Below are 15,458 nucleotides of genomic sequence, written 5' to 3' on the forward strand. Positions count from 1 at the left end.
CTACCAAATGTACAATAGAGGCACTTTTTCCATAGAAGACAGAAGCATTCGTTTGCTTGACTGAAATGCTGTAGTGATGACAACACATTTTGTTAGTATGTTATATGAAAATTCTCAAATCTAATATATTACAATTAAATAAAAATATTTTTTTATAACTATTTCAAAAAAATTGAATTCTGCACAGGACTATTCTTGAAAATCATTTCTAGGTTTCAAACTGCTCCAACGCATTATGAGAAAACAGCTCCAACAGTGTTTTGAATGGCAGTTGAATACACATATATTTATGATCTATAGTTTAAATTTTGTAAGAATGTTGAGAATTTTCAATGTCTGTTGTTCTACATAGTAAAAAGAGAAAAAAATGTGTTTCCATTCCCAGTGTTAGTAAAGTGGGTGGGGCATTTAGACTCACCATCTTCAGTGGAGGTTAATAGTATAGGTTTGCCTGGAAAAATGGCGGTTATAATGATAACAATAGTGATATTTAGTAACATTTTAATGGGATATGGCTTTGGTTTAAAGAGGATTATTTTCAGGTATTATCAAACCCAAGGGAAGGAAAACTTAATGCATGCAGAATAATCATGTTACTGAACTTTTAACTGTTACTTCCACAACCAATCTTATTCATTATCTATCAAAATATATAATGTTATGAGCTGTGGCATCCAATATGGGGGCCTAGGAAAAAATTATATTGATTGACTATTGTTGGGTGATAAATAACTTTCCAAATTAAAATTGCCGTAGTTACATTGAATACTTTTTCGAAAATGTAATATTTAAGAACTAATTGGAATGGGTGAATCGTTCATCGCCCTGAAAGCCAAGGATTTAAGCAAGAAACTTTACATCTGAAATTGATGCACATTAACATGAACACTGACTTTGATAGTAAGAACAGAAGAGAAATATTATAATGTTACATAAGACACAATCATTATACATACTTGTTTTCATAATACTTTTTGAAAGTTTTGACTAGAATAAAACTATGATGGTGCCAACATGAACAATATATGGGTCAACACCATCTACCTGGTTTTGGAGTATTTGAAAAGTAAGCTTTTAAAAAAAAAAGATTTTTATATCTCCCAAGTATGGAATTCCTGTCATTTGAATCACTCAAAGGTCATTCCATAAAAAACTTTTGTCTTTACATATTCTGATCTAATTAAAGATAAAACCTTCCTTAATCAGCTTCAAAAACCCATAAAGCTAACTTTAACTATACACAATGACATTTTATAGAACACAGGGGAGACAATCAGACAAGATAACTCTGCAAAACTATCTACATTTTGTTAAATGACAGTGTTTTTTGCATATCATGGAGAACAAATTATAAGAATTACCAAATAAATGTAAACCTTTGTTTACAATCATACAATATCATATTTTTCTTAAAGTGAACAGTTCATTTTACAAAAGAAATGAGTTTTGCAGTGGCTAACACAACTAAAGAGTGGTGTGAACATGGTGCTGGTTGTACCCTTAGCGTATCCAATGAAGTTTATTTTCCTGGAGCGAATATGCCCTTTCTTTAGTTCTGTCAAAAGTAAATTGTGTGTGGATTAGTGACAACATAAATTTATAAACATAATGTGCTGAAAGGTAACAAAATGTTGGTTATGACCTGAAATAAAATATTATTTGCACATGCAGTATATTGTAAGCTGCAAACACATATTTAAGAATAAAAAAAAGCAACATAACAAAAATAATTTCTATCAATGTAATAAATTTCAGTCACATAAAAAATTCATGCTCTTTGTGAAGTTTGTTCTGTAGTTCCATGCTCTTGTGGAGCGATATTCACATCGCTATGACAACAACCAATCACAAACCTGCCGAGTCATTGACTCCGCCCATAGCTGCTGCATACACAGCAACAGACTGTAGTTTTGCCATCTCTTCTCTGGCATCAGGATAGGGAGGGTATCCTCTTCTATTGTGGTATCCATGTTCAAAACTTCTAGCATTCCTCATGTGACCCCTATGACTATCATTGGGCACTAGTCCCCTCTCTTGACTCCCTATCGGTAGCCTATATTCTTCTGGAATATGGGCCTCTTCCCGTCTTGGGCTATAACTATGCTTTCTAGACATTCTGTCATCACTCTTACTTCTTTTTCTAGGGCTTTTATATCTGCCCTGAGACCTATCACTATGCTGACCTCTTTTCTGACCCTTACTTGACTTTTGTCCCTCCCCTGGGCTGGCCCTTCTAGCCTCCCTACTCTCCCGACGTCCACTTGGCCCACTGTAATACCCATGATCATCCCTAGTGGCCTGTCTCTCGCTGTACTGCTCCTCAGGGCTGCTATCAAACAGTCTTAAGTAGCGATCTTCCCCAGGGCTGTAACTTCTGTGTCTGTGGGAGTCTCTACCTCGTCTATTTTCCATGTATCTCTTTGGATACCCAGGTGGAGCAAGTTTATATCTCTCTCCATGAGGTGTATTTTCATATTCTCTTCTGTACTCTTCCATAGCAGGTTCCTGATCATATTCATAATCATCATGACCACCCCTTGGATCATATCTTGGGTCCCAATCTCCCCTCCCATAACGTGGATCATAAGACCTCTCTGTATCCATTCCCCTACAGTAATAGTCATCTCCTCGTTGACTATAACCACTTCTAGTTCTCATTGTATCATACCCATTGTCATACGGTCTTCCATACTCATCTCTTGGACCTAAATCTCTAAATCTTCCAGGAAAATCCCTCAGCTCCCTAGGGTCTCTTCCCCAAGGAGGATGCTCATGGGGGCCATAATCAGGGGCCATTCTCCTACCCCTGTCTCCCTCTTCATATCCAGAAGGTGGATAAACCGATAACCGCCTCCTGTCAAACCTTTCCTCTTCATTTGAAGATGCTGCGTCCTGATTCCCCTGCGGAGTTGAGGGTTTAACAAAGCCACCTTTCTTGCCTGTCAATGTTTTTAAACCTTTTATTTTTGTTACTGTGGTTTTGAATGCATTCATTGCATTGGGTGTAGCTTGAGTTTTCTGTACAGCATCAGGAGCTTTGACTTCAATATCTTTAATTTTCGATAGTCCAGCAGAAAAAGCACCTGTACGTTTGATGTATTGTTTAAGTCTTTTCATATCAACTTTGAAAGAAGTTTTCATTAAAAACGGCCCAATAGCCATTCGCAAAATCTTTTCCTGTCTTATAAACCCAAGAACAGCTTTACCAACAGTCTTAAATGTTAGAGCTCTAGATCTCTTGTGTTCTTTCAGATTCAATTTTTTCCACTTTGAAAGGCCAGCAACTTTTCCCAATGCGTACAATGTCAACTTGTTCCCATCTCTTTGCTCTGTATGGGGCGTTGGAGACTCTGAATGACTCCGCCTACTAGAAAGTCTCCGATTGGATATCACTGACTGTTTCCTGTCACCTTGGTAACCATTCTGACTGTCCTCTTCAAATGACCTTGACTTTTTCCCAGCAAATTTTAAGGAGTTCAAGACTGGTGTTCCGACTTGTTTGAAAGATTTTGGGGCTGTACTAGACTCTGTTTGAGATTTAAAATGAATTAATCTAATATGAGGTCTATTCTAAGTAAACTAACCAGCACAAATTTAAGGTTGGGAAACTTATATATTAAAAGCATGATGAATTTACTGTTAACAAAATGTAACTGAAATGCAATGTTTTCAGCGAACAAATAACCTTTTTAACATTTTAAAACAATTTAAACATCATTTTAATCATCAAAGTTCAAAACACATAACTATTGTATCAGTATTATATGCAAATACAAAGGAACACATGTATAGCAAAGAATCAACAGTATTCCTTTTTTAAATGGAACCATGTATCATCACATTCTTAGTACAGTCGAAGTCCAAACTCAAAGGGACCGGCGAAAATACCTCTAACCCCGAGAAATCTGAGCCAAACAGGAATGTTCACCTTCAGTAAAAAGAAATTGGTCCTTTACATCCACTTTGAGTCAACAAGGACGTTTGAGCTAACATATTTCAAACCACCCTTTCCCTTGTCTTAAGTTTGCTAGATTCTGTATTACTTACTTCTATTTGTAATCTGCCAAATTATTTATTTTTACTGATTTAGCATTGCGTCTGTTTCTTACATGACATTGCTGTTCTAACATTTTAAAACATTAGTCATGCCTAGCAACTAATTTTAAACACCATGCATTCCAACACCAGTTAAGATTGTTTCCAGTCGGTCAAGTTCGAGTTGCCTAACGCAACACTAATTCTGTCCAGAAGTATTATCCCTGCTACACATACATGTTTTATTGTTGCTAACACGACATTATGGACCACAAGGGAATATTAATCATGTATGAGTTATGGACAATGTTTAAAAGTAAAGGGCTAGAGATATTGCAAAATATGAACATTCACAAGGACTCTGAAAATTCAACCAAGACTATGACCTTGTCTTTTTTTTTGGTGAAATACATACAGACTAAAGGTAAAGATCAAGGTAAAGAATTGGCCATGCTCACCTCGATAACGCTGCTCTTCAACCTCCACAGACTGTTCCGGTGCCCCCCTCTGTCTCTGCTCATCTGTAAACAAAGAAGGATTATATTGTAATTGAGGGGAAATAAATAATTTCAAATACTGTGATGTACGATATAAACATTCAACGTTTATTAAAGGCTTCAACTTATCAGGATAAAGAGACCAAATTTAAAATATGTTTTCATAGTGAGCTGCTTTTTTAAACCTACATCATAACTATTCATGATCTGATTAACTTCATGAAGGCTAAAAGGATGATATATGACAAGTAAGATGGATTAAGAGAAATGGTTAGGTGATTATTTGTTGACAAAACACACACTTAGTCAATTTACAATTAAACATGAAGTCTATCAGTTTCAAAATATGCAGCAAAACATTCTGCAATGTCACCATTCCAGAAATGTTTCCAACATAGCAACAAAATGTAGCAGGTTTGATGGTTTATCATACAGGTAACTACCTGTAACCAAGTATGTTATAAGAAAAGCATAATTTTATGTCTTTCAAATCTTACCTATAGATCTATTCAAAACCGTATTTCAAATCCATTTTTTTTTAATAATATTTGTTTTCATAAACTACTTTCATCTAACAAGTTAATTGTCAAAACACTAAAAATGAAAAGAAGAATCAATGAAAGCCCACACATGATTCGGTAAAAGACCACTGTCTATGATGGATTTCCTACCCTTGTACATTCCTCAGATAAATGTTTAATGAGATATAGAGAAAATCCAAACACAGTAATGAAATTATCAGGGTATAAAACTTGCTCTGGATGTTTCCTTTCAATAGTCACTTACTGCATGTAAAAGATTACCCAAACCATACATGGCAAAAAAGAGACATGATAAAAAATAATTGTGAATTCTTTCATTCTGCTTTTAAAATTTGTTCCCTAGATTGCTTAGATAGACTGTATAGTGATTATAATATGGTATAAATAAAGCAAACTTGAAGAAGTTCCAGTTAGTAATAATTGTTACAAATAAAGGGCCTGTGAGCCAAGAAGCATCAGCTCCACATTCGCAAAGATTTGTTACAAGCAAAAAACAATCATATTCAAGTTAGTACGGTTAATTTTAATAAAGTCTGTTTCAAATAAACAATAGCACCATACAGAGACAAAACATGACTTATTTCCCTTACTTAAACAAAGCAGAGTTATTTCCCTTAATAAAAGATAAAATAGATCAAAGGCACTCTGTTAGTAACAAGAGTTACCTCCGGTTGATGCATCAAATATAACAGGTGGCGGGCGTGACTCTTTAGCAAGAAGTGGTCTGTGCTCAGGAGCATGAATTACGATGTCCTGAGTGGGAGTGGCTTGACGCCTGGCAGGGGGAGGGGTTTTATGTGATAGGCCGAATGTATCATCCCAAGGTGAGGGAGATCGTGCATGAAGGGCGGGATGTAGCCTCACAGAGTGGGGTGAGTGATGGGACTCATTAAAAGAGCGTGAAGTGCGAGAACGCTGGGAGCCTCTTGAGATACGAGACTCGTCAAGTCTGCTTGATGCTGTTGGGAAATAAATGTGGATGGTTCTTTTGATGCAAACATTCTCTTTCAAGTACTAATACACTTTAATTCTCACAATACCCAGTGAACGTGTCACAACACAGAAAAAATCAGTGAATTTTATAAAATTGATGTCTTTTCATCATAAAATACTTTGCTCTTTAGCAACAGCAAGATGCTGTTCATTTAGTTTTTGGTCAGATACCAATTTAAAGTACACATCCGATGGCCAAGCCATGATGTCACAATGTTATCATATTTTCTGATGATACAAATTTCCTCCCTTTAATAAGATGTAATAGTACTCACTGTCCATGGCAGGCAGGTACCCGGAGCCCTGACTGATCTCCAGATACTCTAGATACAGTTCGGGCTCATCTATACGGGCTTCCTTCACAGGCAGACGAATTTCAGACGAGTCGAGGGGCAGGCTCACCTCAAGAACGTTTGACATCAACACCTCGTCTGAGTCTGAAGAATAACCGTTCATTTACCGTTGCACAAACCAAAAAAATAATGCACTTAATATTTTGTCTCCATGCTGATAAAATAGAATTGAAAATAAATATTTGAACAACAGCAATTAAAATGGAAATCCTCAATTATTTAATAAAAACACTGAATCATTATCAAAGATAAATGTAAATATTTGCAATCAAAACAGAATGAAGGTTAAATCCATTCAAATTACATTTAGAGATGTTTTGTTTTGCAAAAATGACAATTATCAGAACTGAACACTTCTGATTTATGAAATAGACATCTCTGACACTGAAAGCTTTACAAAAACATTGATAGAAAAAAAGCTCACTACTTTTATAAAACTAAAAAAATCTTAGAAGACTAATGAAAACACATTTACTATATAAAAAGAACAGAACTAATAGGACAAACAAAACAGATATCTAGAATGTAATCCAAGTTGTAGAAAATTTCCTTTTCTTCCGAGGGGCATTACTTGGTACATTTGAAACAAGAGTTATAGGACTTATTACACATACATGTAATGTCAATGTGAACATATATACTAAGTTTACTTTTAATTAAAAGAAATTGTTTTTTTTATTATGAGCAGCAATGCACTTTTTGCATGCTAACAGCTGCCAATGATGAAGAAACAAGGGCTATGACAATAATTTGACTTTATTTCTATGAAAGGATCATGCAAAATAGAGGCAGACACAAAACACAATTTGGAACATGAGAGAATGGATTCAGAATGCATAAAACGGAGAACAATGGGGGGTGGGAGGGGTTCACTACTGGCACCACATATTGGCTCTATCTATCATTTACCCTTCTGTACTGTTCCTTCTGTGAGGGATAGTTGTTATGAAATCATATTTTACACTGATAATTTTCTTTTAAATATCCACATTAAATTAAACAATTAGATTTAATCAGTTGTTTGTTTTACTTTGAATTTAAGTTACATTAATCACTATCAGAGATAAATACACATTTACATTTTTTGTTTTTTTTTCTCAGATTTTTTTTTTCTATTTATTTTTTTACAGAATATGATAATCACAATTATTACAGGCGTTGGATTTTCATAAAAATATTAGTAAAAGACATTAACCCCAAGGAACAAAGGTAAAGTATGGTGTCACTGTCTATTCAATTCATGTATTCTTTTTATGAGACAAATGAAAATGACAGTGAGATAAGAAAGGGAGGAAACTCATCTTACCTTCAGGGACAGCAACCACATAGACCTTGTAGGGTTTCTCCAGTTCACAGCTGCCAATCACAACCTTACATCGGTTACTTTCGGGGTCTGGAACCAACTGGAAAAATGGATTTAGACATATAGTATTTATGTTATATAAATATGTTTTGGTAGTAATATAAAATACTGAATTAACCATAACAGTGTCCATAAGTTTAACTCATTTGGAGCTTGTGACGCTGTTTAAAAGGAAAACTACACACAACATTGAAATTCCATTAGAATTGTGTATACTAAAATATATCTAACAAACAAGTGATTGAAATTGACAACAGGAAAAAGCTGTTCAGAGTCAATGGACATGTAAACAATTAAATACATTCAACAAATATATAAATGTTACTTACCCTTGCTCCACACTGTTTGTCATTGAGGAAGACCAGGTATCCAGATATGGGGAACTGGTCAGAGTCAATGGACATCCAGACAATGGCCAGGGCGTCATGTTTCTCTGTCCTCTCTAGAGAGATAACTGGGCCACCATCCGGAGTCACCAGAGGGCACTTCAGTTTCTGGAATAATCGGGACTAATCTTCAGCATTTCATATATAAGAGTCTAGTACAGCCCCAAAATCTTTCAAACAAGTCGGAACACCAGTCTTGAACTCCTTAAAATTTGCTGGGAAAAAGTCAAGGTCATTTGAAGAGGACAGTCAGAATGGTTACCAAGGTGACAGGAAACAGTCAGTGATATCCAATCGGAGACTTTCTAGTAGGCGGAGTCATTTAGAGTCTCCAACGCCCCATACAGAGCAAAGAGATGGGAACAAGTTGACATTGTACGCATTGGGAAAAGTTGCTGGCCTTTCAAAGTGGAAAAAATTGAATCTGAAAGAACACAAGAGATCTAGAGCTCTAACATTTAAGACTGTTGGTAAAGCTGTTCTTGGGTTTATAAGACAGGAAAAGATTTTGCGAATGGCTATTGGGCCGTTTTTAGTGAAAACTTCTTTCAAAGTTGATATGAAAAGACTTAAACAATACATCAAACGTACAGGTGCATTTTCTGCTGGACTATCGAATATTAAAGATATTGAAGTCAAAGCTCCTGATGCTGTACAGAAAACTCAAGCTACACCCAATGCAATGAATGCATTCAAAACCACAGTAACAAATATAAAAGGTTTAAAAACATTGACAGGCAAGAAAGGTGGCTTTGTTAAACCCCAACTCTGCAGGGGAATCAGGATGCAGCATCTCCAAATGAAGAGGAAAGGTTTGACAGGAGGCGGTTATTGGTTTATCCACCTTCTGGATATGAAGAGGGAGACAGGGGTAGGAGAATGGCCCCTGATTATGGCCCCCATGAGCATCCTCCTTGGGGAAGAGACCCTAGGGAGCTGAGGGATTTTCCTGGAAGGTTTAGAGATTTAGGTCCAAGAGATGAGTATGGAAGACCGTATGATAATGGGTATGATACAATGTCCAGGAAAGTCGAACTAGTATCGATTGATTGAAGGAAAACAAACACTGATTGAATGAAAAACGGGCATTAATTAAAATGCCATAAATGTTGATAAGTTACTTAAGAAGGTTTTTTAGAAAAGTTTTCTGAAAAAACATATCTGGGTGGACAAAACCACCAAAATTTATTTGCTGAGCAATATCACAGGTTGTGCAAGGGATGGTTTGATGGTTTGATTCTCTTGAAATTAATCAGAAACCTCCAGACATTATCTTCAAAGTTCCGCTCTCTTTAACATTGCTTCATAATGGTTGACAAGTTCTGTTATTTTATATCCATTGTGACATCATGCTTTAGAATAAAAAAAATAATAGAGTTTTGCCACCTGAACGCATCGTATTGTTTATTTAAACTTAAAGCATACTGCTATTCACTAAAAGGTTCTAACCAATCTGAGAAAGGGTATTTACAATTAATCATCAATGTCGATGACACCACTAAAGGAAGTCATTCAATCGATTAATTGCTGTTAATTGGTTACAGCAAGTCCTAATACAAGTATTAGTAAACTGAAATTGTCTGAATTTATGATTACTTATCTTTTCTATTAAAGACGTCAGACTCACCAGTCTATTTGATTTCTGTGTGGTGCACTCTGGTTTGTTTCCAAACACCTCGACTATGATCTCGTAGAGCCTTGAACCCGCCATGCCACTTACACACAGGGAGTTGTTGCTAGGCGGGAACATGTCACAGTATGTAACACCATTCAGGTATATCTGAAAGTTGGGAATTATTATCGTGATATAACTTTTCACAAAACAGTCATTGCAATAACAGTCAGGAGATTTGATCAAGACTTTCATTCTGAACAATTTTTAGAAATGTTGGTCTAAAAATGTGGCATCTCCTGAGATGACTCATATTCAAACTTTATTGGGATTTCACCAACACAATAATCTTCATAGATTGATAGAACGTCAAAAGAATAGGATGATAAACGCAGCCTCTATTGTGTATACAATGTTTTTGGCCTAATGAACTAGTTTTTGACCTGAGCTCATATTTGAACTTGTCCTAGATTTCATAAAGGCAATCATTGGTTGCCTCTATTTTGTGAACACATTTTTTCTAAGACTTGACCTAGTGACCTTTATTCAAACATGTCCGGGATTCCATCAAGACAATCATTCTGTTCAATTATTATTAGCATTGGTCTAAAATTGTGGCCTCTTACAGTGTGTAGTCAGTTTATGCACTCTATCTTTTACTGGATTACAATATCAAATGAAACCCTACCTGGTATCCCTTGACGAGCCCTCTGTGTGATGAGGATGGTTTGTCCCAGAACACCTCCAGGGTTCCTGGGTTGGTGAAACATGCCTTTATAGTTGGGGCACACTCCATCCACTCCCACATCTTAGACTGAAATAGTGTCATGAAGTTTTGCTTGCTATGCATGATTTGGTATAATAAAATACTGTTGTTAGTACAGCGTTTTGATCAGGAAGGTTGTATTCAACACAAGTGATTTTTTGTAGATTTGGATTTAAAAAGGCGCACAACGAATAAAATCAGAATTTGTAAAAATCAACAATTGTTGAATATGAACTCCAGGATCAAAACCCACTACTAATTACCCTTTTATTATATTATAAACTGCTGAAACTCATTGACTGGATATCCCTGAGACTTCCAGCATCGCAAATATCAAGCAAAATCAAGTATTATGACTATCATCATTATAAAAACGTTTGTTCAAATATCTATATAAATCCTCAACAAACATCTTGAACAGCCTTCTTATAAGGAGAATAAGAATGTTAAATTGCATAGCCTAAACACTTTGTGTTTGAGTTTTTTTATAGGTTGGATTATATAAATGTTTATTTTGCCAAGGTATACATACGGATGATTTGGGTTTTGCAACTTGTTGCTCGGAGGAGTCTGACGTGTAGGAGTCTTCCTCATCGTCTCCTGACACCCAGAAACGGCTAAGGGAAAATTATCAATCAAAGGATTTATTAACTATAAAGGGTACAGATTTCATGGTTAAATGAAGTGGCTTATAGTTATTAATCAATTAAAAGCTATGTTAACAGTACCAAATAGTGCTGTCATTTTTAACTTCTCACATATCAGAAGAAAGGTTGAAATGGTAGCAAATGATTCAAAACTGGGTGACCTCAACATCGTACTAACTTTTATTCAAAACATGAATATATAGGTACATATTTCATTTTGAGACTAACTTGGAGGTGAAAATGTGGCTGTTGATTCTGCCCTCTTTAACTGCGATGGCTCGAATAAACCTGAGCCCGGGTTTGGACAGCAGTATGCCCTTATCTGGCTTGTATTGCTGAAAAAACATGAGCAATAGGTGGAAGTTTAAATAACTGCATACACTAGACACATTAAAACATTGGTTTCTAAATCATGATATTTTCAATTAAGAAATCTGGGTGTTTAATTTCATGCAACTCTTCCATACCACCTCTTCCATACCACATAGATATATTCATTCTACATCAAGAAATTTGTTCTAATTTTAAATGAAATTGTTGATAAATTGTCTGTGTGGTAAATACATATACATGCTCCATAAGTCTGATCACTGTTAGGGACTGAATTTTCCCTGATTTCCTCTACCACTGCTCTAACAGTACATCTATACGTAACAATGTACACAAACCTTGACAGAGTCAATGTGAGCCCAGCATGTGCCTTATCTGCAGTGTAGAACATAAGGGCTCTGGGAGTGTCACAGGTGAGTCTGACCACTGTCCTGCACTCTACCATACTCTAACTCATCTACCACTTCTCAAGCATTACAACTATATTAAACAATGTACACAAACCTTGACGGAGTCAATGTGTAGCCCGGCATGTGATTTATCTGCAGTGTAGTACATAAGGGCTCTGGGTGTGTCACAGGTAAGTGGGGCCACTATCATACTCTAACCGATCTACGACTTCTTAAACATAACAACTATATTAAACAATGAAGACAAACCTTGACGGAGTCAATGTGCAGCTCAGCGGGTGACCCATCAGCAGTGTAGTAAATACGGGCTCCGGGTGTGTCACAGGTCAGTCTAACCACTGTCCCCGGCTCTACTGTGCCTCCTGTCACTGACCCATCCACGTGTGGCTCCTTTACTCTCATACCTAGAAATATATTTGTACAATATATTTGTACAGGCTAAGAGAATTATGTGTTATTTAAGCATTCAATTCTATCTATGGAGTTTGTGCAGTTGTGGATATAGACCATGAATAGTGGTTGTACCATGAACGAGAAAATGACGCACTTAGACCTCAACCGCAGTGCCATTAAATATATTGAAAACAAAAGACACATGCACAAGCAAATTCAACTTGCTAACTTTATTTTACATTGAAAACTAACAGTTTAATATACTGCTTTCATTCATTTTTACAAGCTGAGTATGTAAAGAACAAGTTTTCAGATACTTATCTCTTGATACTTAAAGTCATGATGTTCACATTTATGTCTATGGTAAACTTGCAAACCAATGCAGCATCTCTTACCGACATCCATGACGACAATGGTACAGTAGAATCCCGGAGCTCCCTGCGATGCCACAGTGTAGGACCCATCCTCGTCAAATGTGTACAGGAAACTGTTGTTGCCCACAGGTTTACCGCTGTTGAACGACTTTGGGCCATGAATCACATTTAAAGGTTCCTGGAATGCCATCATCAATTTAGGTGCTAATGCAAGCAGAACTTCTTTTACGATATTGTATTGTGTAAAATTGAAATGCACATGTCAATCTAAGGGGGAGAACTTGTTCACATTAACCTTTGCTCATTTTTTAAAGGATGATCCTAAAATAAGAGAACTTCAATTAGCTGACTAGTGAAACACATTGCCAATGTGACTTACATAATTTGACATGTAAAAACATTTCAATCTTCCGACTTACATCACTGTCAGGAGACTTGACATGTATAACATTGTGCTCTTCTTCTTGGCTGCCTTTCCAGGTCCATAACACGCTCTGTCCCTTCTGTATGTAGTAGACTGCTGGATGGAAGCCATCTTTGGTTATACGCACAACTGCATTGTCGAATCGCTCATCGCAAAGCACGCTGCTGATCTTCACATCATCAATGTACTATAGGGGAAATTAGTTTGATAAAAGCTAAATACGAAAATGTTTTACATACTTTTACAAATAGACTGATATTCTTCAATTTCTCCTTCAAGACAGACAACATAAAAATTTACAGGACTTTGTAGTCTCTATCTTTATTGTTACTTTTTTGCAAGCTCTTACATTTTGTCCACTTTTCTGTTTTGTAAATGACTTGCTGAAGAAATGTTGAACCCCCGTCCTCATTATGGCTTTACTCAAACAACGCCTGAAAAACAACATCATGTTAATTATCAGTATACACAAAATATGTAATGCATTATATATACTGCAAACCTTTAAGCAAATTTATTAAAAATTCCATAATATTGCAATTTCAAAAGTTGGTTTATTAATTCATGAAATAACCACTGTGTGTATTGAAGGGATTCATATTATCACAGGGTCCAAACCTTGCTAAAATGGTAAAAACAGAAAAATAGACAAATAATGCATTTCTACCTCGGGGCAACAGTTGGATTCTGCATCTCGTTGCCAACAACCTGGTCAATGCTGTTGACCCTCTCAACATCGTACATACGTAGACTGCGGAAAATCCAGCACACGATGTCGTTGATCTTGATCGTCACTGGATCTGGCTTTATGTCCACACCGACATGGACCTCGTGTACCTAGGAGGTAAAGCATGGACAAACATGATTCATGCAAAAACTTCACAATGATAGAAATTGCTATAGCCTAATAGGTAAAAATCAAGAAAGAGTGTTCTTGGGCAGGAAAAATATTAAAAATACCTACTACTACTCATAGTTGGCTAATAAATAGAAAGTCCCTGCTAACATCAATTCCTACCTGTGGCTGTGTGGACACAACAATGGCTCCGAATATTTTCGGTAGACTGTGAGATAGGAAGTAGAAGACGCCGGGTGAATGGAACTGATGGACGAATGCTGAAGGGGCGTCACGCGGGGCACCGCTACAGAAACCCTTCTCAATAGGGTCGCCCTGGTGGGAAACCTGGAGCCATAAAATATAGCAATTAATAACATGTACTTACATATGTAAACAAACATTAGGACACTACTTGTACACTGTCAAAGAATTTGCTGTGTGGATACATTTTTCAGATCAATGAAAATCACCTTTATATTCATAAATTCAATTTATTTATTTATTTTTTTCTATTGTTGATCTTGCTCATAAATTTGATATTCAAGCTGTAATTCATTCTGCAAATTCAATCACTTAATCATTAATTATAGAAATTAAAACAACAAGCTTCATCTTTAAAGCAAAGAGCTTTTCCATCCCCAGTGGTTGAACATTACCTGTATTATGTTGTGCAGTTTCTTCCCTCCCTGCCACACCCACCAGACTCTGTCATTGGGCCGTACAGTGATCACCTTGGGCTCAAACCCATTGTCCGTCAGGTGGATTGTGTGGTTCTGAAAGGTACAAGGGAATATCAACAAATCCTCTATGAATAAGAATAAGAATGACCTAGTAAACTGTGCCTCCTCAAATGACAAATAATTCCTCTTTGCAAAAAATAACTGTACTTGGTACAAATGTCAAATGACTTCACAAGAAATGATTTGCTTACATGAAATGTGAGCAGACACATCTTTTCATGTGTTTATAACATTCACTCACAGATCAAATTTGGACAACGATCTGACAACATACATGAAAATATTCAATACATGCAATCCTTATAAATGTGCAACCATTTTGTTTAAGTTATCTGTCTCAATAAACCCTTACCTTTGGACCTGGGTTGACAATAACACTGCATGTGTTGAAGTCTGAGGGGCTGTCGGCAATACGGTAGTTGTAAACCCCAATGGTGGAAAAGTGGGTGGTTGCCAGACCGACCTTTGTATACAACATCAGTGAGGCCTCATCCATGTACTTGTACACTTCTGGATCTTGGTAGTCTGTTAACAGGACAGATTTGTTTAAAAACATTCACATATAAAAGACAATAAAGATACATGGATTAATACAATGATTGTTGCGAACACAGCCAAAAAGAACACACACACTGTTTGGCAAATAGTCAAAACTGCATGTCTTACACAATATTTTTCAGACCATTTGTTTAAGTCAAAGGTCATAACCATTGTAAGACTGAGTGAAATGTCAAACAAATCTCTTGTATTTACAG

At 36.3% G+C, this 15,458-nt stretch overlaps 1 protein-coding gene across 11 annotated transcripts in view; it reads right to left on the reverse strand.

Annotated features, from left to right (window-relative positions):
- LOC128217013 (uncharacterized) overlaps positions 1–15,458 on the reverse strand; it is a 59,634-nt gene that overhangs the window by 27,704 nt on the left and 16,472 nt on the right. For 3 of the 11 annotated variants that reach the window (XM_052923809.1, XM_052923805.1, XM_052923811.1), the window contains 20 exons: positions 15,056–15,228; positions 14,620–14,736; positions 14,144–14,308; positions 13,793–13,962; positions 13,475–13,559; positions 13,121–13,312; positions 12,723–12,879; positions 12,184–12,338; positions 11,423–11,529; positions 11,080–11,164; positions 10,470–10,595; positions 9,797–9,949; positions 8,113–8,277; positions 7,727–7,823; positions 7,330–7,347; positions 6,343–6,504; positions 5,740–6,033; positions 4,494–4,556; positions 1,499–1,555; positions 419–451 (listed from right to left, as the gene is read on the reverse strand). In XM_052923809.1, coding sequence (XP_052779769.1) covers positions 419–451; positions 1,499–1,555; positions 4,494–4,556; positions 5,740–6,033; positions 6,343–6,504; positions 7,330–7,347; positions 7,727–7,823; positions 8,113–8,277; positions 9,797–9,949; positions 10,470–10,595; positions 11,080–11,164; positions 11,423–11,529; positions 12,184–12,338; positions 12,723–12,879; positions 13,121–13,312; positions 13,475–13,559; positions 13,793–13,962; positions 14,144–14,308; positions 14,620–14,736; positions 15,056–15,228 — 2,574 coding nt within the window. The remainder of the gene's footprint in view (positions 1–418; positions 452–1,498; positions 1,556–4,493; positions 4,557–5,739; positions 6,034–6,342; positions 6,505–7,329; positions 7,348–7,726; positions 7,824–8,112; positions 8,278–9,796; positions 9,950–10,469; positions 10,596–11,079; positions 11,165–11,422; positions 11,530–12,183; positions 12,339–12,722; positions 12,880–13,120; positions 13,313–13,474; positions 13,560–13,792; positions 13,963–14,143; positions 14,309–14,619; positions 14,737–15,055; positions 15,229–15,458) is intronic. The other 8 variants (XM_052923806.1, XM_052923812.1, XM_052923808.1 and 5 more) reach the window with 8 other exon arrangements.

The sequence above is a fragment of the Mya arenaria genome, chromosome 14, assembly GCF_026914265.1.
Source record: "Mya arenaria isolate MELC-2E11 chromosome 14, ASM2691426v1".
NCBI classification, from domain to species: Eukaryota; Metazoa; Mollusca; class Bivalvia; order Myida; family Myidae; genus Mya; species Mya arenaria.